At 38.1% G+C, this 24,771-nt stretch overlaps 1 protein-coding gene across 4 annotated transcripts in view; it reads left to right on the top strand.

The window, feature by feature from the left end:
* Window positions 1–18,195: 18,195 nt before the first annotated feature.
* The window catches only part of POT1 (protection of telomeres 1), a 69,663-nt gene continuing 63,087 nt past the window's right edge, over window positions 18,196–24,771 (top strand). The window contains exons 1-2 of one of the 4 annotated variants that reach the window (XM_068165586.1): window positions 18,196–18,279; window positions 21,263–21,387. In XM_068165586.1, the coding sequence (XP_068021687.1) occupies window positions 21,265–21,387 (123 nt within the window). In that variant the 5' untranslated portion in view covers window positions 18,196–18,279; window positions 21,263–21,264. Of the gene's footprint in view, window positions 18,280–21,255; window positions 21,388–24,771 lie in introns of all 4 variants that reach the window. The other 3 variants (XM_068165578.1, XM_068165603.1, XM_068165596.1) reach the window with 3 other exon arrangements.

The following is a 24,771-nucleotide window of genomic DNA, read 5'->3' as shown; positions in this document are numbered from 1 at the left end:
AAACTGGTACTTGGATTATGATGCCAGCTGGTTCCTGGGAAGGTAAAAAACACACAAACCATAATTCACATTGTCCATCCTGCCATGATTAGTGTTAGTTAAAGTTAATTAATAAACTCCTAGAACTACAGATTAAAAAAGACCATCTTAGTCTCTGATTCTAACCCCTTGCTTTCTATTTGTCAGAAGCACAAAACAGCTGAAGTACAAAATAATATTATTTATAAATACATTGTGACCACGGCAGGCCCAGGGGCTGAGTGAAGATCATGTGGTTTGCACTGCCATGTCACCAGAAAAGAATGTAGAACCAGCGCAGGCCTGTTCTTCCACTCACCTACTGATCACCCACAAAATCAACTTACCTGTTTGTGCAAGTGGTAATGGCCACAGTCCCACACCCTGCACTCTGCAAGAGATATCAATATGACTGAATTCTTACCTAACGGAGGGATGAGAATTTGATGCCTAACATTAGGGACATATCAGCAGATTTCCCCTTGCTGCCCCCAGAACATTTGCCTTTTGGTAATATTTGCAACTTTGGCTACACCAAATGGGGTTTGTATGCATGTGATTGCAATTGTATTTTAGAGTATAGAATCATAGAATGGTTTGGGTTGGAATGGACCTCCAGAGGTCATCTAGTCCAGCCCCCCTGCAGTGAGCAGGGACATCCTCCACTAGGTCAGGGTACTCTGAGGCTTGTTGAGCTTGACCTTGAATGTCTCCAGGAATGGAGGCTTAACTACCTCCCTGAGCAACCTGTTCCAGTATCCCACCACCCTAACAGTAAGGAACTTGTACCTAACATTCAGTCTAAATCTACTCTTCTTTAATTTCAAACCTGTTCTGCTCTTTAATGTATTTATCACCAGAAATCTTAAAGACTATGTATATGTTGTATGTAAATAAATTACACTATTCATACACCCAGCTACTTCTGTTGAATGTGGCAAGCCCTACAGCAGTCAGGATGTTTGTGCATCAGTGTTAGGCCAATAATCATGCCTATAATTGGCATATTTATTAAGAATACATCCAGCTACCCCCAGCCCCTCTAACCCCTGAGTACTGGCTAGAACACACAGGCATTCATGTCTTACCAAATTTATCCTTCACTAAATCCACACTGTTCTATAGTATCATTAATAAAAGCCTAAGCTTGGTGTTTGAAGTAACTGGTGGTTTTGCTGTCACTGTTTTTTTGGGATTTTTAAGTGTTACTCCATGCTAATTCTTTGCATACTCTATAGTCATGATGTGCAACTGTCAACACTGGCAGGTCTTAAAATCAAGTGTTCCAGTATCAAGTTACTCATTTTATCAACAATAATTATCAATTCTTACTGAATCTGTGAATGGAAGAGTAAAGACTATAACACAACTGATAAATAAACAAGGTCCCAGCCTACAGGGCAGGGACAAAACATCAAATCATAACACTTTTCTCAGATATATCATTGAGCCTCTTTCAGAGGTGTTTATCAAAGAAGTTGAATAAATTATATGATCAAAATTAACAGCTTCACTAGACACCCATAGAGCAGTGAAGTGTTGGAGATAACTGTGGTAGAGGGAATCTCCACAAGACAGTTGAAGCTATATAATGAGATTATTCTGGTTTTCAGTTTTGCTTCTTTTACTTTTCCTTCCCCCAACTTCTCTCCAGTCTGTAAAGGAGCCACGCTAATACTTGTCCAATAATGGCATTAACATTTAAGAGAATGCTCTTTCCTCCAATTCTGACAGTTTTTTTCAACTATCTCACTATTGCCAATCTCTGTTTATCTTATGTTTCATTTATCCTGTGTTTCACTTATCCTTACATTACTGTAGCTACAAATGGTGAAAGAAGGTCATTAGAGCAGCCTCAGTATTGGTAAAACAGTTTGTGTGCTGGAGTAGTGGATTTGCTGTGTAAATTTGGATAACCTCGAGTCGACCTTACACGTACGAAAAGTTGAACTGATTCCTGGCTTACCAGGATCACATACACAGAAATATGTCTTTGAGAATATTTTGCCAAAACTACTGGGCTCGAAGAGCTACTCATTGGTCTTACCTTAGTGTCTGAGTATTATTTAATATAGCTATAGAGACTTTTTAAAAAGCAAACATCCCACAGAGAAGAAGATGAATTCTCTTATATTAAGATCTCTGAATTATTTGTTAGGTGTGCTTTATCTATGGAAATTTTTTAAGTATTATTTTACTTACATGTGATGCTGTTACCAATGTTTGTCCTTAATATCAGTCATTGTGAGGTGTTCTATGGACTTCACAACAATTAGTTATGTTAGTACCATTAAATGCATGTACCTATGACAACATAAGGTTTAAAAGAATGTAATACGTTAATTACTGTATGCCTTTAGGCACTTCTGCAGTTAATTGCATGTGCTTCTTGCATTTTATGATGTTTTGTTGCATATTGCAACAGGAAATTCCATTAACAATTTTTTTCCCCAAAGCTTCAATGTATGGTTTCTGGTGATTCACAAGGGACACAAATATTAAAGACGTAGGCAGTTGCAGAGAAAAGTTCGAACATCTGACATTTAACACTTAGGGCAACTTGAAGCAATACAGGAAACCTTAGGTTATTTTCTTGAGTGATATTTCAGCGACCTTCCTACGTATGAAAGACCCAATAGAGGGCCCAATATGCAGACCAGACCCATTTCATGGAGAGGTCAGCTGCCTCCCTGGTGCCCAAGTAAAAGACATTGTAGATAAAATTCCCAACCTCGTGAGTCCTTCAGACTACTATCCACTTCTGGTCTTCCAGCTGGGTAGTGACGATGTAACAATGAGAGGCTCACAATCTATTAAAAAAGACTTCAGAACCTTAGGGCAGCTGCTAAAGGGATCAGGAGCACAAGTTGTGTTCTCTGCTATCCGTCTAACGTCAGCAATGGATAAGGAAACACTGAGGAAGGGCCAACAGGTCAATTCATGGCTCAGGGGCTGGTGCCATTGACAGGGCTTTGGGTTCGCCAGGGCTTCACCACTCTCATGGTGAAGAACCTCCTCCTCACATCTAGCCTGAATCTCCCCACCTCCAGCTTCATTCCATTCCCCCTAGTCCTATCACTACCTGAGATCCTGAGAAGTCCCTCCCCAGCCTTCCTGTAGGCCCCCTTCAGATACTGGAAGGCCACAATTAGGTCACCTCGGAGACTTCTCTTCTCCAGACTGAACAGCCCCAACTCCTTCAGTCTGTCCTCGTAGGAGAGGTGCTCCAGCCCTCTGATCATCCTCGTGGCCCTTCTCTGGACATGTTCCAGCACCTCCACATCCCTCTTGTCATAGGGGCTCCAGAACTGGATGCAGTACTCCGTTTGGGGCCTGGAATGGGTTGTCCAGGGAGGTGGTCGAGGCCCCATCCCTGGAGGTGTTTAAGACCAGGCTAGATGAGGCTCTGGCCAGCCTGATCTAGTGTGGGGTGTCCCTGCCCATGGCAGGGGGGTTGGAACTAGATGATCCTTGTGGTCCCTTCCAACCCTGACTGATACTATGATATTATGATACTATGACCCAATTTATTTTTTCTGAATGCAGGTTTCAACAACTCTGGATTGTAAGAGACGAGAGGGAATTTTACAGAGATCAAGTGAAAATGAGGGGAAGAGATCAGACACCTGAGAATTATGTTAGTAAATTAAATTTACTAAGGGTATTCCTAGATCTTGAAACCAGCTATCACAGAAAAGCCTGTTTCTATGCTAGTAATTGCTGTTTTCCTGGGAAACAAGGTGGTTGCATGCAAACTATCTATTGGCATAGAAAGCTACTCACTGGAACTTTCCAATTCCAACAGCAAGCCCAGGAATTCTTTGGGTAAGTTGTGGCATGTGAGAAATCATGCCAGAAACACAAGGTAAAATGTTAAAAGCTTACTAGCATAGGCAACTCTCTTCCAAAGCTCAGAAACAGCATTAGGCATTGCATAAAAAGCTAGCAGTTTGTGTTCAGAATTAGGATTGAATGAGATACATACATATATATATATAAATCTAGATAAACACATAAAAAATAAATGCTGTAACAGCCATATAATGTGAACACAGCTCCTATTATACTCTCAAACACTATGTCTATTCACCATGATTCAATTTTACATCATGTCCTTACAGTGGGTTAATCTAATGCTATATTTACTTATTCACTATTGATCTCACACATTGCTCTTCTGCCCCAAGTTACAGCTAGTGGTTCCCTGGTAAGCATCTTCACTGAAACAACCCACAGAGTATAGCACAGTGTTCAAACACTAGATGTTTGAAGTGCATGTGTTCCTTTTGTCGTGTATTTTTTTGACATTGTTTATAGCTCTGCCATTCTCCAAGAAAATCTTCTAACCTGCTGTGTCACAATCACAAAGCACTTTCAAGCTGGTTCAACTGACCCTTCCACAGCACGAACAAGGCTGGAGCAGATGGAACTGATTATTAGTACTATTAATAGTGTTCATATTAAGTGTAATCTGTGATAAATATACAGCAACAGGGAGTATCTCATGTTTGAGTTAAACTCTGTTGGTGTAAAGTTAGCAGAAAAAAATGAATACAAGAAGCATGGCTGACTTAAACAAAACTCTTCCAATGCAGCTCTAACCAAATCCAAACTGTCTTGAACCATGCAGTTGCAGCAACTACTTGCAGCTGGCCTGTTCTATTATATTGTCTCTGTAAGGCATTTTGAGTACACAGATCATGACTTCTTGTAGAAGGCTACCAAAAACTCCTTCTTGGAAACAGAAAAAGAATGAATGCTGCTTCTGTTGACCAAAGCCAGCTATGATCATCTCCTGTAGCTTTTTTTCAGATGATTAACAGAGTGAATGCTGTTTCAAGGCAGAAGAATTTGTTGAAGGCTTTGTGAACTAACTCCTACAAAAATTGCAGGCTGGTACAAACATTGTGGACCCAAAGTCAAAAAATATCCTCCTAGCTCAAAGCATTTTTCATCTCAAGGACAGAACATCAGATTTGGGGAATTTACAAACCTGTCAGGTGAAACACGTCAAATCGATTTCCAGAAGAGTGTTTTCAGCAAGAGCAGTTTGATTTGTCAGATTTGGTAGTTCTCTCAGCTGACATAGAAAATGTCAGGTGTGGTAGCACAAATCAAACCACCTCAAGTAATGTTAGCATGCATGTAACAAGAACCAAAGGGTTTTGTTATTACCCTGGGCTCTCTGACATATAACTGCCACAGCAGAGCCAAGCATGCTGGTAAGTGCTGAGACTGTCAGGCAGAAGCAATTGTATAAAAGATTGAAAGTCACTTTTCTAGTCCTCCAAGGACTCTTGTGATTTTGTGAATATCATTTACATGTCTCTGCCCATACATTCAACTAATCTTGAGCCCGTACTTCTGCCAACAACTCAGAGTCCTGCTGCTTTGGCCAGCACTGAAAAGACCACTTACTGTCCTCTGAAGCAACACCATACATGTTGCTCTGCTAAGCAACAAATCTGCTTTATCTTTGTTCAGAGCCTCCTATTGTTATTTAGAAAAAGCCAAGACAATTTGCAAAAACCTGAGCTAATCTCTCCACTTCATGCAAGGCATTAAGTCAGTACAGAAAACAGTAAAAAACTGAATCAAAATTTCTACATCAAATCATGCAACGTGACTCTAAATAAGCTATGCCATTTGATAAAGTGCAATGATGTGAATGAAGCTTAATTCCAGCTTAGAACTCCATACAGTCAGGATGATTTTATATGTTTACAATTTTACTTTTCCTCTTCACTTTCTTCCCACCTAGTAATTTAAACTGTTATACTTCTTTTAACTTGTGGCATCTGGTAAAATATGGCAAAAGTAAATTTCACTAAAATAAATCACAGGTGTGAAAAGGAAATAGGACAGAGAACTACTAAGATTTACCTTTTCTTGTTTTACTGCCATATGTATTGCAATAGCTTAATGCCCTGCTCTTCTTCGCAATAGAGAAGTAAAAATAGCAAAAACTATTAGGTGAAAAACTTTGCAAACACATCTTCAAAAGGATGGCAATATTTGAGGAATGCAGGATTCAAGCTGTTTATCCAGCCAGTAAAATAAGTGGGCTTTTTGCTCATCCCAGAGACTATTGTTTTTAATTAACACAAAGAGCTTACAAATATGGACAAAATACTTCCTGAATGGAAGCACTAAGTTTTCCTAAACTAGTGAGATTCTGAAATAAATCTTTGCTGCATAGCAAATTCTCACATGTTGTTAGATAATTTTCAATTAAGCCCTCCTGCAACCTTCTGAGCTTTTTTCCCTTGTTGAGATTTAAAAATGTCTTACTGTAGTTCTAAATTAGTCACACTTCTAGCAATCACCAGGGGTTTCCTTGCAGGTCTCTCAGAATTGGTTGCTTCACTGAAATGTTGACTTTATGAACTGTGAAAAGATTGGAGAAACTGACAAATTCGTCAAGCCTGAACTGGAATGTAAAGACAGCTTGTTTGATGCAGTAATTCATGTGAAAGCTATTTCCAAGGAGCCTTTGACAAGCTGTCAGGACATTGGTTGGACAAGCACTGGGTAGCGCTACTCGGAAGTGAAACAGTGACAATGGTGAGGGAACTCGTGTCATTTCAACTCTGTATTCCACTTCTTGAGAACCAGTTGTCATATGATGGAAAATATCCCTCCTGTCAGATTGATTTTATGTGCTAGTGCTCTACAAGATGTCCACTTAAAAGGTGCATTCACAAAGTGCAACCTCTGGCACAAGAGCCTAAGTAAAGCAGGTTCCTCCTTTTCAGATGGTGGTAAGAGACAGGTTCTTCCACAGACTGCTTCAGAGATCACAGGTGAGGCTCCTTTCATGAATTCCCTCTAAAATGGCTTGTCTCCTGGGCTTTTGCCAGCATACTTCTCTGTATCGCTTGACAGGCTAGAGAAGTGGGCTGAGGAGAATATCATGAGATTCAACCCACCTGTATGTATTCATGTAAGGCCTGCTCTAGGTGATCCTGCTTTGGCGGCAGCATCATTGTACCTGATAAGCTCTGGAGGTACTTTCCAAGCCCTAACATTCTGGGATTCTGTAATAATGTAAAGTTCAAGGTCCTGTACCTAGGTCAGCGCAATCCCTGATATCAGTACAGGCTAGGGGATGATGAGATCGAGAGCAGCCCTGCAGAAAAGGACTTGGGGGTACCAGTGGATGAGAAGCTAGACATGAACCAACAATGCACACTTACATCCCAGAAAGCAAATCCCATCCTGGGTTGCCTTAAAAGAAGTGTGGCCAGCTGACTGAGAGGTGATTCTGCCATTCTATTCTGCCCTGATGAGACTTAACCTGGAGTACTGTGTTCTTCCCTGGGACCCCCAATGCAAGAAGGACATGGACTTGCTGGAGCGAGTCCAGAGGAGGGCCAGAGGGCTGGAGCACCTCTCCTGTGAGGACAGGCTGAGAGACTTGGGGCTGTGCAGCCTGGAGAAGAGAAGACTCTGGGGAGATCTTACAGCTTCATTTCAGTATCTCAAGGGGACCTACAGGAAGGCTGGGGAAGGACTGTTTAGAAATGCTTGTAGTGACGGGATGAGAGGCAATGGTTTTAAACTAGAACAAGGTAGATTTAGGAGGAAGTTCTTTACAACAAGAATGGTGAAATACTTGAACGGGTTGACCAGAGATGTGGTTAAGGCACCATCCCTGAAGACATTTAAGGTCAAACCTGATGGGACCCTGAGCAACCTGATGTAGTTGATGTCCCTGGTCACTGCTGGGGGGTTGGACAAGATGACCTTTGAGGGTGCCTTCCAGCCTGATGCATTTTGTTATTCTAATTCTTTGAGGTCTCACTAAAGGAGAGACCTTTACACCAACCATCACACACTCCTCCCAGCTCACCATCATCACCACTGAAAGTGCACTCTGTCCTGTTGTCCAGGCCATTAAGAAAGATGTCGGACCCAGTCTGAACTCCTGGGGCACAGCACTAAAAACTGTCCTCTAGCACAGCTTTGTCCTGATGATTGCAACTCTTTAAACACAACTCTTCAGCCAATCTTTAGTCCACTTCCATGTACACTGTACTTAATCAGCTTGTCTCTAATAGATGGCTTAAATACAAGAAATGGAATTGATTGCATCACTGAAGTTGAGATAAATTGCCCTCTCCTCATACTCCAAGTCCGGTATCTGTCTCAACATAAAGGGTTACTTAGTCTGTGGCTGGGTAGAGATCATGATCATGGGTTCTTAGGATTCCCTACCAGATGACATAGAGGTTTTATTCTATAGATTTCTCTACTTTATTATAATTACCACACGTACCACAAAAAAATAATCACTAGATAGTATACCTATGATTAATAGAGGGGACAAACCCCAACATCGATCAAGCTATTACAAATTATTATCAGCAATCAGTAATAGAGAACCAATCAATGGCATGGTACCATACAATTTCAGTAACCATCAGAAATAGCAACCAATAGTATAGCAACAATCAATACAGTAGCAGCAACCATTAATGGCAAGAACTAAGTAGGTGTATACTGCTACAGATTACCAGACACACCACTGGTGAAGCAAACATATCACCAATATACCTTTCATGTTCACAGATTCATGTTGTACAGATTTTCACTATGTTACAGATATCTGGAAAGACAGTAAGATGTTAAATGTAACTTTTGGGGTTTTTTATAGCCTTCTTTTTTTCTTGTCCTGTCACTTTTTAAATTTGTTTTCCATTTCAGCTCTTCATATTACCTTTCTCTGGTTTATACTGTCTAAATATGCCTATGACCATTAAATAATTCATATAAGGGTTGTTCATGACTTTCCATAAGTATCCATTAATTTCAGCAATGTCACTCTACATTAAGAGTCCACATCAATTCTCAGATGGCTACATGCAACACCACCCGATAAACCTTTTCAAAACAATTGGATTCCTGACAAAAATATAAGAAAGGAAGATTTTTAATATTCTGAGCAGTGTGTGATACTTTGTTTTGCAAGCAGATTTTCATTTCAATTATTATTAAGTTTCAAATGAGATTACACTTGTAAACATGCTGTCAATTAATAAATGTCTTACCAATATCTTGCCTATGAACTTCATGACTGTCATCTCTTTATCTTCCCACTTGGGAGAGGTGTCAAACTACAGCACCACTGCCCTAAGAAAACTGTAGAACCCCCCTCCATGGTGACCAGAGGTGCTGATCCATAGAATACAGAAACCTTCCTCTCCTTATTTTCTTCTTCTGATCCCTAATTTTGCAAAACTACTATGAAGAAGTGTAAAAGGGAAAACAGCACTTAATTGGTAGCAATGGCATTTTCAGAGTTTAAGAGAAGTAATTATCTTTAATCACTACTGCAGTTCTTTTTTTTCCTTTATTTTTTAAAAAAATCACCTCTGCTTGTGATTTTTGCTACTGTCATTTAGCCAAATGCATTAGCTGTTTGGTATTTGAATCCTCACGAATGGTTATTGGATATTTCTCCAATGAAGGTAATGACCTACACTGTTCATTATGATCCTTTTTTTAAAATCTTATCTGCCACGGTTCATGCCTTCTGGGTTTTTTTCCCTTTTGACTTTTTCTCACATGTGGAGACTGGCCGCTCTCAGACTAACAGGAAAATGGACAGATGACCCACTAAGAAATTGGACTGCTGACCTTGCCAATGCCTAATTTGTTGTTGTGCTATATCTATCTCTCATCAGGCTGACCTTACCTCACTAACCTTCCCTTGTCTTCCACTGGTTAAAAGCACTTGTCAGTGACTGTGGTTCCCTTCAGGACAGTCTGGTGTTAGTTTCTGGCAAAGCTCCTCCTTGCCACAGTAATAAAACCAATATATAAGAATAAAATTTGCATACCCTGAGAGAAATTTAGAGCTGGATGTCAATAGAAATGATAAATTATCTTTGTCAATGCATAGCAGTTATCTGTTGACTATCACATCAGACTAATCATTGTAAAATGCACACTTTCTGTATTATATGCTTAAATGAAAGCCATGAGGCAGGTTGAGAAGAAACAATGTACTCTCTACAGCTATAAATTATATGAACATTAATAACTACCTGCAAATAAACTGACCTTCTCCTCTAAGAAAAGATCATTTGTACAAGCAAGAGTTGCAGGCTCTAAATATGCTGTGCTATTATGCTCCTTCATGGTTGATTGCTTTCTTAAAGATAGAGAAATCAGGAACCCTTGTCTATACTCAGTGCAAATGCATCCAATGGCAATTTATCAAAATAATTAGACGCTTGGTTGAGCACCTAGTTTTAGTCAATTCAGTGGAACACACTTGTAATTATGATGTATCAGAAAGCACTGTTTACAACGTTCATTCCTTAGTGCTTCTTGGATTTTTATGAGTTATCTAAATGACAACAATTAGACCAATAACATTAAAACACACAAACCACAAAACTGAACTGAACTGTCGATATTAAAAAAAAAATAGCAAAGAACTAATGCCACATGGAAATTTGGCAATGAACAATCATGCAAGATTGTGTAAAACAAAACTAGATGACAACTTTTAGGCACATGTTAACAACCTCCAATAAAATACAATGAACATATACAAAGCTACAAAAATTCAACAGAATGTAAATATTTATTTCACAGTCTGCATATGAAGTCTTCCACCTCTGGCTAGTGATTACTTTGGACTCATGCAAACAGCTTAGAATAATGACATCTAACTGAGACTAATGCAGCTTTAAGAAGTGAATAAATTTAAAGTAAAAGTTTAATACCAAATTTTATAGAACCATACAAAAATAGAGTTGAAATGACCTTCAGAAGGTATCTTGTTTAGCCATGTGCTCTGAGACAGATAAGGTAGTTAAACAAAATATTAGCCTGATTATCAGAAAAAATCCATTCAGCAATACAGGTTTCAGAAAAAACAGTCCAAGTTTCAACATTATATTTCTTTTTTTTTTTCTTTCTATTGTTCCATTCTAGTAAGAATAATTCATTGCAGAATTTAAGCTTACTTCTACACAGCTACATGAGAAACATACCCTTGACTTTAGACTAAATAACCCAGGTCTTTCCATCCATCTTTGAAGGTTATGTTTCTTAAGCCTTTCATCATTCTTGTCGGTGTCCTTCAGAACCTCTCCAACTGACCTATATTTCTCTTGGAAGTTTTATGACTGAAACTGGACACATTACTTCAGCTTATCAGAGTTCCTGAACAGAAAGGTTATTTTATGTATCTTACAGGTTATTTATGCCATTTGTTCTTGCTCAGAACAGAATGACATGTCTGACTCAAAATCAGCTTGTGATTCATTCCATCTTTTCTCTTCAAAAAATAACATTTAGCCCATTGCTGTATTTATGCAGTTGAATATTTTTGCTTAAGTGCAGTATCCTTTGCTTGTCCCTGTTGACTGCATCTTATTTTAAAAAATAATTTTCTTCAATTTGACAAAATACTTTTGTAGAATAACAAAGAACCAACATTGTAGAACAACAAAGGACCAACATCGTCAGTATCCAATATAAGAGTCTTTCTTTAGATTACAATACCTCCCAGGTCTGCTATATTTTAAAGACAACAAAAACTCTGTTGCCAAGGCTCTAAGAGCCTATCAGCATATTCTCATAATTCTGGAGGACCTGAATATCTGTTATGACACTTTTATGGAAACTGAGCTGATGCAATACTTCTCAAGAGCTCAGCAGTCTGTTAAATAAGGTCTTACATCTTAAGAATCTATGCTGCGTGGATTTAACTCTCATGGAACTCCACAAGAATGTACTCCATCAAATAACCACATGGGGGCACTCAGAAAAATGTGGCCAGTAATAGATCACAAGCTCTCAAGTTAAACAAACTTTAGAAGTAAAGATGAGTGCAGAATCATCACAGAAATCTTTCTGTGCTTTCCTCCTACTCAGTTGCTGATGGAAAGTTCTTTTTCAGTCATGGTCAAAAAAACAAATATTCTGCCTTGGTTTGAATATTTTGGCTGCTTACAATTGTAAAACAAAAATTGTTTATGTTTACTATGTTTTAGAAAATGCTGTTTCTGTTTTTCTGCAATACAGAAGCTAAAGAAAAGTAGTAATCTAGCCCAAGAAAATAAAGAGATGAAAATGTTTGGAAGATTAAAGACAAACATCTACCAAGTTATTAAAGTTTTAAAATAAAGTGGTCTGGCATTCATAGTAGAACAACTTCTGTTCAGTCTTTCACTGAACACTAAAACTAATGAGTTATAGAGCACTGGATTCCCAATCCTTATCTTCAGGGCACTGAAAACCGTTTAGGGCCCTTTGAGTTAAAACCTGAATTAACGACCTCTTAGAAAACATTCAGGGTATCTCAGGACAGGGGGTGAAGTCATTCTATTTAAGTCACATGTATTTCCCCTCCTTTATTTACTTAGTTTTGATTTTCATTTAATTTTTCTACTACTGAAAGCCAAAAGAGATATATACTTTAAAAAAATAAACAAACAAACAAAACCCCCTGTAATGCAAAGTCAAAGAGGTAAACAAATGTAAACAATCAGGAAAGAATATAAATATATTCTGGATACTCCCCGTACAGTCCATGAAGACAGAATTATCAGAACTGAACCCTAAGAGCTAAAGAAGTTTCAAGAAAAAGAACAATTGTTTTTTGTGCTCTGGGGGGTATTTGATATACACCAGAACGTCTGGGGTTTACGCAAGTACCATTCATTTTTCACACTGAAGTTTTCTCCTGGCTTGGAGAATGCAATGACATCTTAGAAACTGGCAATAGTGAAAGCTAAGTAACTAAATAAGAACAGGCTTGCCAGTAATCTCTCTTTCCAAGTCTCCTCTCACTTCCTGACATATATTTTGGTTTCAGAGCAAGTATCTCACTATATTATAAGTTAACTCCAGTTCTAATTGTCTCAGTGTAATTAGAATATAAAAATTCCAGCACAGAAACTGGCTTTTTTGTTTCTTATCACATTGTTAAACATACAAGGATTCCATCTCATGATAGCATCTATAAATTTCCATAGGGATGCTTGTGATAATAACCATACAGGACTCTCATTCCTGAATTTCCCAAATAAACTGGTTCAAAATAATTCTATTTAAAAAGTCAGAAAGGTAATTCTCAGGTTTTATAAATACCATAGAAAAACAATTGCGTCATTTAATGAAGTAAAAGAGCAAGAAACATTTTACTATATTACAAGTAATAATTAGGTCTTATAGAAATAGTTCTATTTATCTGTGCTCACACAACTGCACCCTTTAATAAGTTCTTTTAATGAGTACCTTGAAAATACACTCCTAGGCTCCTGCACATTGCTATCTACAACCCAAGCACACTTAATAAAATTCACAGGATGCAATGAATAGACATACAAACAAGGGCTATTTCATCAGGTACAAGCACCTAAAAGATTAAACATTTCCATGATGTAATTTTGTTTTTAATTACATTGTATATATGTTGTTCTTTTCTTGCAGAAGTATCTTAAGATATTCCTGGTTTTATTCCTGTGTTTGCAACTAAAGATCCAGTTGGGGTTTCTTTTCGTTATCATACTCCCAGGATATGTCACACACATCAATGCCTTGGGAAATTATATAAATTAGATTTAGTTTTGCAGTAGCCTTCTTAGCCAGCATGAGTTTGCAAGTATAAGTCATGGAAGCACAAACTTCTACAGCTAGTCAGACAGCTGAGGTGTTAGAATAAATATTTCAACATTCTTAGAGCTAGAGAGTATTTAATTTACAATATAAACAAAACAAAACAAAACAAAACAAACACCTGCTATGCAAAGGTAACAAATCCATTATTGTTCATTTCTACAGAATACTTTTGTGTAGCTACCTCATCAGAAAACAAAATCCTGTTGTTGAGCAAATTAACTAACAACACAACCATGAACCAAGCATACTGAATGAGTGTAATAAATTTAGAAAAACATCCTTTTTTTAAAAAAGAAGCAAAATTCATACTAGTAAATAGAAATCTTATCTACTTCTCTGTGATGATTCGATGAATAGGACACTTTTGAAACCAATGGGAAGACTAACTTCAAACAATGAACTTTGGGTCAGGTTCCAAAATTTACACTGACAGTAATAATTTTATATTCTATTAACAGCTGTCTTATTAATGTTTAAAACTCCAGTAAGTCTTGAAGTAGCCAGGAGGCTCAAGAAGTATTTCTTTCTGAGTGATCCATGTATTACATATCACTCTTTTTTACAGGAAAATCTGGAGAATTTGACATATTTTAACACTGCTGAAACACTGAATTGCCACAAGCACAGATCTCTACATAATCACAATAGTAGAGACCTTCTTTACTCCCAATTCTTTTCCTTATCCCATAAATATAGAAAATTGTCTCCATCATAGAATCATCCACTACTCCATTAGTGAGTTATTAAAAGCTGGCTTCTTCTGGTCAGGGAGTCAGTCATTAATCTGTTCTGTGAGTGAACTACTTGAAATACCAGACATAGTCTGTGAAAGTTTTCCAATGTTGTCAAGTAACTTGTACAATCTATAACCTATATGAATTAGTCTAATAAAAGCTTTGTCCTCCTCTGCAAATATTGCTTCTTAAATTACCATAATGTACCCATTCAATACTTATTAAATGTATATTCTATTTATTTTTGCATTCAGATAAAACATATCCATGTAAGTGAGCTTCGATTACATACAACATTATTATAGTATAAACAATGAAGAAGTATTTCTTATAGTACTTCATACATAACGATTTCAAAAGACTCTAATTTCATCTTTGTATCTTGGGTTTGCTAGCAGTGATAACAAAACCTCATGGACCTGACTGTCCTTCATAGAAGAAAAATCATTTAAGCACAGGACTTTGCAGTGAGAAGCATGCTATATTAATATTTCTTATTGATTCATTGCACATGAGTTATGCTTATAAAGATGTAATTACTAAAAATGCATTTTTTTTAAATAATCTAGAAATTATTAAACATTTATACTCTCATAATTTTAGCCATTTTAATAAATTTCAATTTTAAACTTCTATTAGCTTATCTACTCTACCAAGCAACACATCATTTCAGATGTACTGCAAAGGATCTCTGCCTCCTGCCTGACTGAATTTGGCCTCTGTGCATAAAAGTCTACTAAAAATCCAAGTGCTGCTCATCAAGGCAAAGTTAGAGGAGTAGGGAAGAGCTGCCTTTAGCTGTGGAGGTATTTGGAAATAGTTTTACAATTGCTCTCCAAATTAAATGAAAGCTTGATCCTTTTTGAGAGATGCCTTATTGTCTGATGCCGAACCTGGAAAACAAGATCCTAATGGAGATAGCCTGCATTCCTACAGGACAATCCTCATGCTATTGGTTACTAAGATAGTGAAGGAAAATCAGGTTGAACAGCTAGAATTTTCAATATTGCTATGCACTTGACTGCTACTGAAACGTCTGTTTATCAAAACCCGTTTGAAAATCTTACCCAGTATTTTCAAATGGCTCCAAAAATTAGAAAGAAACATGAAGTTAAGGCTAGTGTTCCAAGCCCCTATTTAGTTTCCTGTCTCATTAAGAGAACAGGCTTCAGGAACACCTGTGATTAGGTATTTATGTGATTTAAGAGATAAAGCTTCTATTTCTGAGAGGTTTGAGTCAACGTCTTATGTTACATATATTTTTGATGACTAGGGGGATGTTTGGCATTGCTAAAGTGAATGAAAAATTTTCATTATTTGCAATAGGATCAGAACTTCAGTTGCTTTTGGAGCTTTAAATAATTTCTAAGCTGGTTAGGACTATGGGCAACTGTTACTTGTGGACCTTCTTTGAAATTCCTCCATTTCAAAACTGAAATTCAAGAAGTAAAGCTACTATGTTGTTATTTATTTATGTTGTTAATTATTTATGAACTTTCATTTAGTAGTGAAAGCTTTTTACATCGTTTATTGCAAGTCATACAGCAAACTAATGTTAAGACCAGAAGTCTGATTTTGGGGTTTATATTTGGTTTGTTTGAACAGAGAGTACCTCCTCACCAGAACATTATAGAAGGTGTCCTGATGTAATGTAATTCAATACAATGCTCACCTAATTTCTCATATTGAATATAATATAACACTGGCATAAACTGGGCAGTTTCTTAAAGAAAAATTAATAACTAAAGAGGAAAATGACTATCATTTCAAACAAACAAACAAAACCCCCAAAATACAAACAATCAAAAACAGCATTAAAAATTAAAGAAAACAGTATTTCAATCTAAATTTCTGTCAGACACAACAACTATTTTGGCAACACATAAAACTAGGACCTATATTCTTCTATCAAAATTCTCTATAAATACAGCTTTTCCTTTATTTTTCTCCTTCTATTATATATAGGACAGCGCATACAAAACTCAAATTCCTTGAGGTTTGAGATTACTTTATAAAAGAATTTAATAGCAAATTTAGAAAAGGCATCTGGAAACGGAAACAGCAAAGGCTGACAGAAGTAAAATGAGAAGATTAAGTAACCATTTAAATTACTCAAGGAGTGCAACTGCCTGTTTCCAAATTATTTTAATTTATCTATAATGTATAATCTTTCCATTATTTCACTTAATTGTTATTTTAATTGTTAAAATCTTTTATGCAGATGAAAAAAAAAAATACAGAAGAGTAGTACATCAGTGAGCTAAAGCAGAATTCCCTTAGCTTGCACTCTTTTAATTTTTCCATTTTATTTTTTCCACACAATGAAAAGGGCTTAAAAAATATTTCATTCCTTATTGTATCCTTCACCACTTGATTATCAACTCTTTTTGCTGGTAAATTTTCAATTGTGATTAAAACTGTTGTCTCGAAAATGTAGATTATAAAAAAAGAGGTCAAAATAGAGGACAACAATATTACATCACAAATGCTCAACTGACAAAAATTAATAGCCTGAAAATAAGATTGAATTCTGAAAACCTTTCAATGGAAAGGAAGGACATGGACAAGTGACACCAGTCTTCTGTCTACTCTGGTGTTGCCCCTACACATGGCTGTATTGTTAGGCGAGCATATTTAAATTCCCAGCTCCATCTTAACTCTGACTGTGGGCTATTTTTTCATGTCTATGTCCTGATATTTTTGCTTATAACCAAGTATACTACATTGATACCCAATGGGAGGTATAAAGTTTATTGAGAATACCGGGGATCAAAGAAACCTGCTCCAAGAAACGTTGTCAACAATGGAGTACAAAATGTAAATGTCAAGTGAATGTCCCTCCAGAGGTTTCCTGAACATGGATGTCAGTTCAAATTTTCAATTGAATTTTCAGTTTAACTAAAATATTTCAGAGAGTTAACCAAACAGTTAAAAATAGGGAGTAGGCTTTGATGGAAAAGATTTGAAGGCAGGGAAAGGAGAATTTTTTGTCAAGTCACTAGGGATGGGAAACAAGAACTTGAAAGCTGTCCCTGATACCCAGGACTGCACGAGGAAGTGGAAAGGCACAGGCTGGCAGCAGATGTATCTCTGAGGTACTGGAGAAAGCAAGCTGAAATCTCTGCTGGTGAGATGTTGAGCCCTCTGTGCTGTAATTTTGAAATGGCAAGCACTGCCAGTGGGATCATCTGTCAGCTTTCGGCATCCAGCAGGTCCGAGGGGGACCCTGTGTCTCTGGACAACCATGAACACGTTTTCAAAGCCAGGCGTAATGCTTCCTGGCGTTTAAGAACGACAATCACCAGCATGTAGCAGTTTTTCTCCTCTAATATTTTTTTAACTTTTTGCAAGTGGCAGCTTATAAAGGCCCCTGACCAGGGTCATGACACCCACATTTTACCGGCCACCCAACACCGGAGCGGCCCCTGCCAGCACTGGGAATCCCCGTCCATGGCGGCTGGGAGCCGTCGCTAGCTCGGATCTTCAAGTCGCCGGCAGCCCGAAGGCCGGGAGACGGCCGCCCTCAGGGCTGGCACAGCTCCTGTACAGACATGGCCGACAGCAGGCACCGCCAAACCAATGTGCAGCGCAGGGCCAGGCCAGCGGCTCCCGACCGAGGGGACACTCCGTACCCCCAGCCTCTCTCTCCGCCTCCATTGTCCCCTCCGCCAGCAGTGCTCGCTCCCGCCTCTCTCCGGCCTCTGCCTAATTGGCCGGTGGGAGATGAGCCCTCCCCCTACCCCTCTCAGTGCGCATGCTCTCTAGGCCGGCGGAGGCGGCCCCCTCCGCCGGTGCGCCTGCGTAGGCCGCTCGTGGGGCGGCGGGCGCAGCGGGCGAGTGGAAGTGGGGTTGGCCGCGGGTGGTTTTGCATCTCGCTCGGAGACAGGTACCGGCAGGCTTACGGCCCCCCTCCGCGACCTTTTGTACCTTCCCTAGGGTTATGGGGAACGGGCGGGCTGCTTATCTGTGGAAGGCGGGTGTCCAGCAGTCCGGAGATACCGCCGTCTCTGCCTGGCTTCTGGCCTGCCGCCATCCCAGCGGGGCAGGGTCTATCCTGTTGCTTTGTGCCGCCCTGGCACTTTACTAGGCTTTGCTTTCACGGTGAGACCTGCAGTTGCCTTGCACCAACCTTCCCTCCCTGAGGTACCCTGCACACGGTCTCTGGTTGAGTCCCTGCTTTGACAAGCACTGCTTTACGTATTGCAAGGCCTTCTTTCCCCTTTTCTTCTTTTCTTTTCTTTTCCTTTTTTTTTTTTTTTTTTTTTTTTCCCCCCTTTTATCTCCTTTCCTCCTTTCTTCCTGTGTTGGTACCGAATACATTGGGAAAAAAAGAGTTCGTTGTTAATATGCCAATGCATCCAAGCTCTTGGTTTTAAAGATCAGACCATCTTGCAATTGCTGAAGTGACGCTGAAGTTATTAGAGTTCACATCCTGGAAGGATCTGTTTTCTAGCCATATTTTCCCGAGGTCTGTTTTGCAGTAGGTGGCTGTTTCCTAAAACTGAATTATTGTTGAGATAAATAGTAGTGTAGGAATCCTTTTTTTTTTCTGCTACTATTTGATTATAGGCTCTTCTTCATGGTATCAGTCAGGTGCTTCTACCACCCTATTTGGCAGTGTGAAGCTCAAAAACCTTTAAAACTCACATAAAGCCACTGTTTGATTCTATAAGTACATAAGCCTTTGGGTATATACTTTGTCTTGAACACTGAAGTTGCCAGGCTCTTAAGCTTTTATCTAGGGTGTGCTGCACCTAAAAGGAAATGCTAATTGTTTTGTTTTCCATGTCAACTGAATTGTTTTCTGTTGTACTGTAGTTCAAGATGGTTTTTGTGGTTTTGGAACACATGTTAATATTCTGTAGGCAGTTCGGACAGAACTAGTGCATTGTAGTATGTTGTTCCACTGTCAGAAATTTTAGGTCTAGAAAATCAGCAGGTAGAACATCCAGGATAGTATAGAGGAACACATGAAATTTCTGTCCGTAGCCATTCCTCAGTGTTCATATAAAGCAACTGATACATACCACTTTCTCTTCTGAGGTGTTAATTCTGGGTTCTCATACAATGCATGTCCTTTCATATACTTCTTTGCTTGTTAAAATTACATTTTTTGTTCACTTTCTGCCTGTGTTTTTGGCACTTTCTGCTACTGGAAGAAAAGATGTTTCTGTTCACTGCTATTCTACTCTGCATGCATGTTGTGTGTCAGTCCTGTTCCAGGGAATATCTCATGGTCTGCCTACCTTTCTTGCAGCCTCTTGTGGTTGTTTTTTTTTTTAACCACCTATCATTGTGAATAGCTCTGTTTAGCCACTTACAGACTTTTTGAGAATCAGACTGGGTTAAAATGATCCTTGTCAGTGTTACCAAGTCAGCCTTTTGAGAATAACAATGATACTTCCCAAACTTATTTTCACTTTAGCTGCTGCCATTCAGGAGAGCTGTGGACAACAAGGAAGGCACTAAAAATATTTTCATGTTGATTCAGGAATCCAGTGCTGCATCAGTTTGCATTTGAAATTTACGTTTATAGCTTTTAGAGCTGGACACACTCAATTTTTTCTTTAATCACAGAGAACAGGAATGGGGGAGTTTCAGAGGTTAGAATATAAAATACATGACTCTAGTTTATTATTTGCAGAAATTAATATGTGAAAAAAAAAATCTGTTTTCTACTTGAACATTATTTACCTAAGCATCTTCAATTGTAAGAGTATACAATAAGTAAATAATATGGGCAGATTCCACAGCTTCAGATTAAATATGGCTCATTGTTGGAAATTCTCTTGTGTAAATTTGAAGGCACAGGTAAACTGTTGTTCCCATTGAACTAAATGGCAAAGGCTCTCTTTAAATCAAAGCAAGAGAGCTGTAGAGTTTGTAGGTAGGCATCAGAGAGAGATGAGTTTGTAAACCTCAGTTCCTGTCTTTAACAATGATGTTTAAGTTGTAACAAAATGATGTTTAAGTTGTAACAAAATGTATCTTGCTGTTACACATCTTTGCAGGGAAGAAATACCCGGAAAAATCTATTTAATCACACAAGTACCGTAATGGGGGAAAAAAGACAAAAAGTGAATAAGGTGTTAATCCATTATGTTGTACATCTCCCTAGCTCATTGTGCTGCTGGATGAAGATCAATATTGCTGATTAACTATGGAATTGACTATTTGGAGGTGAACTAGGTCACGTTCTCAGTCTGCTAGTGTGAACTGAAAAGCTTTGTAAGACTTCTAGTTGCTCTTTTCACCAGAGGCTTCAAATGCTCTATTGAGGACAGCCCACCACAATGGCACAGATAGAACTCTTGTCCAGTACTTCCTGCATCTCCCACATGAGGTTATGGCTGGACAGAAAATCGTCATAGATGTTGACACTTCACCCTTGATTAATGTGTGTGGCCATTCCTTCTTCCTGCCTCTCTCCCCTCTGGCCCCCCAAAAAAAGGATGCGATTATGTCTTTCTAGCATCTTGTTATGAAGGAGAATGATACTGAAATGCAATCAAATTGTCTTACAAGGAAACAGCTGAATGTAGAAACCCATACTGGGGAAGGAGTCATTCAAAGTCTCTGCTGGGTCTTTTTAGTGTGCATGAAATACTTACATAGTTTACATTACCCATTGCATTTATATATGAAGTAATACACTATTAATGAGCAAATCTTTGTCTCTTCCTGCCATTCTTGTTACTAAGAGATAAGGATAATGCCTCTATGATTTTCAGTATTGTATAAGTAAACTTTCTTATTATGAACTAGATAGATAAATGCTCCACTTCTGAACAAATTGCAATTTCTGTTAACTCTTAATTTGAACAAGATAACTACTTTCAAGAGCCTATAATTTTTTTTGGAGGAAACAGCTATGCCTGTTCTGTTGCTGAAGGTCGTTAATGGAATAGCTGAGACGCCACTGCCAAGCCATATTCAGAGGGAGGATTTGAATAATTTGCGAGAAGGTGTTGATTGTACCAACAAATACTTTCAGGTAACTTATCAATAAAAGAATTTTGGCTTACTTTGAAATAGCTCCTGGTGTAAGAGATTTTCATATTCCAGCACAATTGCTGACTTGATGCATCTGTATTTTTGTGTGCATCTGTTGCATACTTTAAAACAATACAAAATTATGACTCCATTCTACTTTATTACACGTTAATATTGACTTTGTTGGTTAACAGTTCTTAACTTCCTGTTACGTTGTTAGATTTAATTATTACAAGAGATTTTTCTTAGTCTAAAAAGTGTAGACCCACTTAAAAGTACATTAGTATGCAGAAGGCTTTGCTGAAAATGGATGGATTGGGGAAAGTTCAATGGTTATTTTGTTTTTAAAAAATAGTAATATGCACCATCACCCTGTTAAAAGGTCAGATTTCAGACTAACGACTTCTAAAGCAATTTTCCTTTCTTGTATGAAGCAATGCAATATCCAGTTTCATAGAAACAGGACTCTGTAGCAACTGCCTGCATCAAGCTGGAATTAGTTTTTTTATCATTGCCATGTATGCATTTATGTTTTACAGTAGTCCCACATACATTCCAGTTTGGAAGTACAGTTCTAGTGTACTGGCAAAATGCAGAAATATTTTTTTCATCTCTAACACTAGTCTGTAAAATGCAGTGTTAGTTCTTAAGGGTTTTCTAACCTGTTTAATTTTTTGGTGAATTGTTCTGAAAATCCTTTTAATAATCTCTGATGCTTAAGTGGCAAGAAGTCAACATCATCCCATATTTGCCTACAGTCTGATACCAAAAAAAAAAAAGGGGAGGGGAAAAAAAAGGTAAGCTAATTTTGTAGAAAATCGTAGGTGGCTTGAATTCTTAAAAAAAAATGTAAGCTGTACTGGCCTACTGCTTTTCTATATCCAAAAAATATTTTTCTTCCCCAGCTGTGTTCCAGCTGTGGTGCTTAACCGGCTCTCTGATTGAGTCCATTCACGAAAAACAAACTGGCAGAAGACTGTCCGTATTGATGCAAAGAGGGTAGTTTGCTGCTGCTGTCACTCTGGCCTGGTTCATGATGGTGTCAGAAAGAGATTGCCAGGAGTAGTGCAGTTAGGTAAAGTGAAGGAGCAAAACTGCCCCTTTTTTGGAGGTAGGCGGCAGTGGTGTGATAGGAGGTGATTTGATTGGAGTGATGCAGCTTCCCTTAGGTCTTCTAAAAGAACAAATGGAAACATCAATAACCAATGCTGCTAGTAAATCGGGCTTTTATTCCATAGGGTGTAGTTTTCTGTCCCATTCACCTGCAGGGCATATAGGCCTTCCTGCTTTTAAGTCTGTAAGCATCCCACATCACATGGATTTTCCCTTGTTCACAGAAGAAATACTGAAGCATACAAAAAGGGATTATAAATTAGAAAATGTTTCTGCCAAAATAAATGTTTTCATTAGGAAAGCAGAGGAATTATTACCAGACTGATTTAAAGCATACATGCTGTGTTCTTGCTGTTTGCTGAAAGAGTAAGCATGTAGACTCTTTCTCAAGCTTCTGCTTTATGTTAAGAGAACTTCATGCTGTGGCTGACATGGATTAGTAGGTGACTAAAACAGCTTGGCATAAAACCAGTGCAAGTGAAGAGCAGATAAGGCTGGTGTTAATGCACCATTACATATGTAGGAAAATCCAGTTCTGCAGGCTGAGCTTGAAGCAAACCTTAGAATGCACTGATGTTAGGTTATCTTAGGGGTGGCACAGCACATTGTCACTCTAGACCTGCCAAAATGGGGATCAGGTTCTTTGCAGAGAGAGGAAGGGAAGAGGAAGATTTTTATGAAATGTGTTCTGGAAAAAAGCAGCAAATACCATCCAGAATGCTTCTGCTTGGCTTGTGTGCCTCAGTCCTTTCATTCTTCTGAAACTTTTTTGTTTTCTGTCATTCCTCTGAACAATGCAAATTTTAACTTGTAATTGTGGGGATACAGTACAAGTGATGTGCATACATCCTCAGTCATGATGTCCATGAACTGAAATTGATGCCATCTCCCATTAATGAATCATCTTACAAATTTTGCTGTGGAAAGCTGAACTAAATCTGTAAATCTGCCGCCAAATCAGCTTTTGGAGCAGAAGGGAATGAAGCTATGTCATGAAGGAGATGGATTCACTAGAGGAATTGCACAGTGGTTTAGGGTGGGTCTAATGGTATATAAAATGGGGTTTGGAAGAAGTTCATCTATGGGTTCAATAAGCAGTGCAGGATTTGTGGAGGAAGATTGAGGAGGTCTTGCTAAGGCTGGTTTTGTTGAAGTTTGGAGCTGTCATGGATAGAGTCATGCAGTTGTAAGAGAGAAGCAACAATTTATTGATACAAAATAGTGAGTTAACATTGGTTTAACAAGATTTGGTGGCATGTTACACGTGAGTATTTACTGCGTAGAGGGCAGGGTCAGGTGCACCTGTCAGGGAGACCTTCCAATAAGTCATGAGATTCAGAAAGCTTCAATAAGTGTTACTAATATTTAAGTCAAGCTTTGCACTGAATGCAGGTACTGTAAAACTGTTACGATTTACCTGACTAGTCTCTTAATGTTGGTTTTGTGCATTTACGCATAGATTGCCTCTGCTGTCTCTTTAGAAGAAATCTTTTATTTCTTGAGCTGTTTGTGTAGTTCACTTAAGCTAGAGTCTGTTTTCAAATTATTGTGTTTTACATTATAAAAACAATTTCTGTGTTTTTACCCTTGAGATGGATACAGTGCTTTGCCCGTCATACCGTGGAAGAATGCATTTGACTGACATTTTTACTATAGTTGAAGGAGAACTTTTTTGATGAGTTACCGTATTTCTAACAAAACATGTTTGTTCCAAAGAGAAATTAATATAATTGAAGTTGTGGGTCTGTGATTTTTGCGTATTTGTAACTCACAATTCAATATAGAGTATTTTAACATAATTAATAGAACCTTTAAATCTTTTGTGTTGTATTATTGACAAATTAATAGGTCACTACATACTCAAAACTTTGTATTACTGTCCTCCCAGATGTATAGATAATTTTTTTCACAGATTACTATTTATCTTCATGTACATATTTTATCTCTGGACTATGATTTTGTTGTGATATTTATGTTGTAATGCTTTGCCCTTGGAGAAATTACTGTGTCTTTTAAAGATTTTGATCACTCTACCTTTTTAGCTGCTTTTCAGATTTTGTGCTATAACTGTAATTGCAATTGATGAGGTCCTTTCATAGCTACAATTTTGTTATTTAGTCTAAGCATATCATCTAATCACTATCTTCTAAGTGGTGTTGACATATAATATTTACTTCATTATATCCCAAGAATACTGCTTTTCAGTGATGTCTTCAGCAGTTTTTATTTGTTTTAAAGAATTCAGTTCTACCTTTTTTTAATCCTACAGATG

This window comes from Melanerpes formicivorus, unplaced genomic scaffold (assembly GCF_026170545.1).
Source record: "Melanerpes formicivorus ecotype bairdi unplaced genomic scaffold, bMelFor1.0.p_v2 SCAF_3, whole genome shotgun sequence".
NCBI lineage: Eukaryota > Metazoa > Chordata > Aves > Piciformes > Picidae > Melanerpes > Melanerpes formicivorus.
Note: the sequence above shows the minus strand (reverse complement) of the source record. Positions and strands in the feature narration are given on the sequence as shown.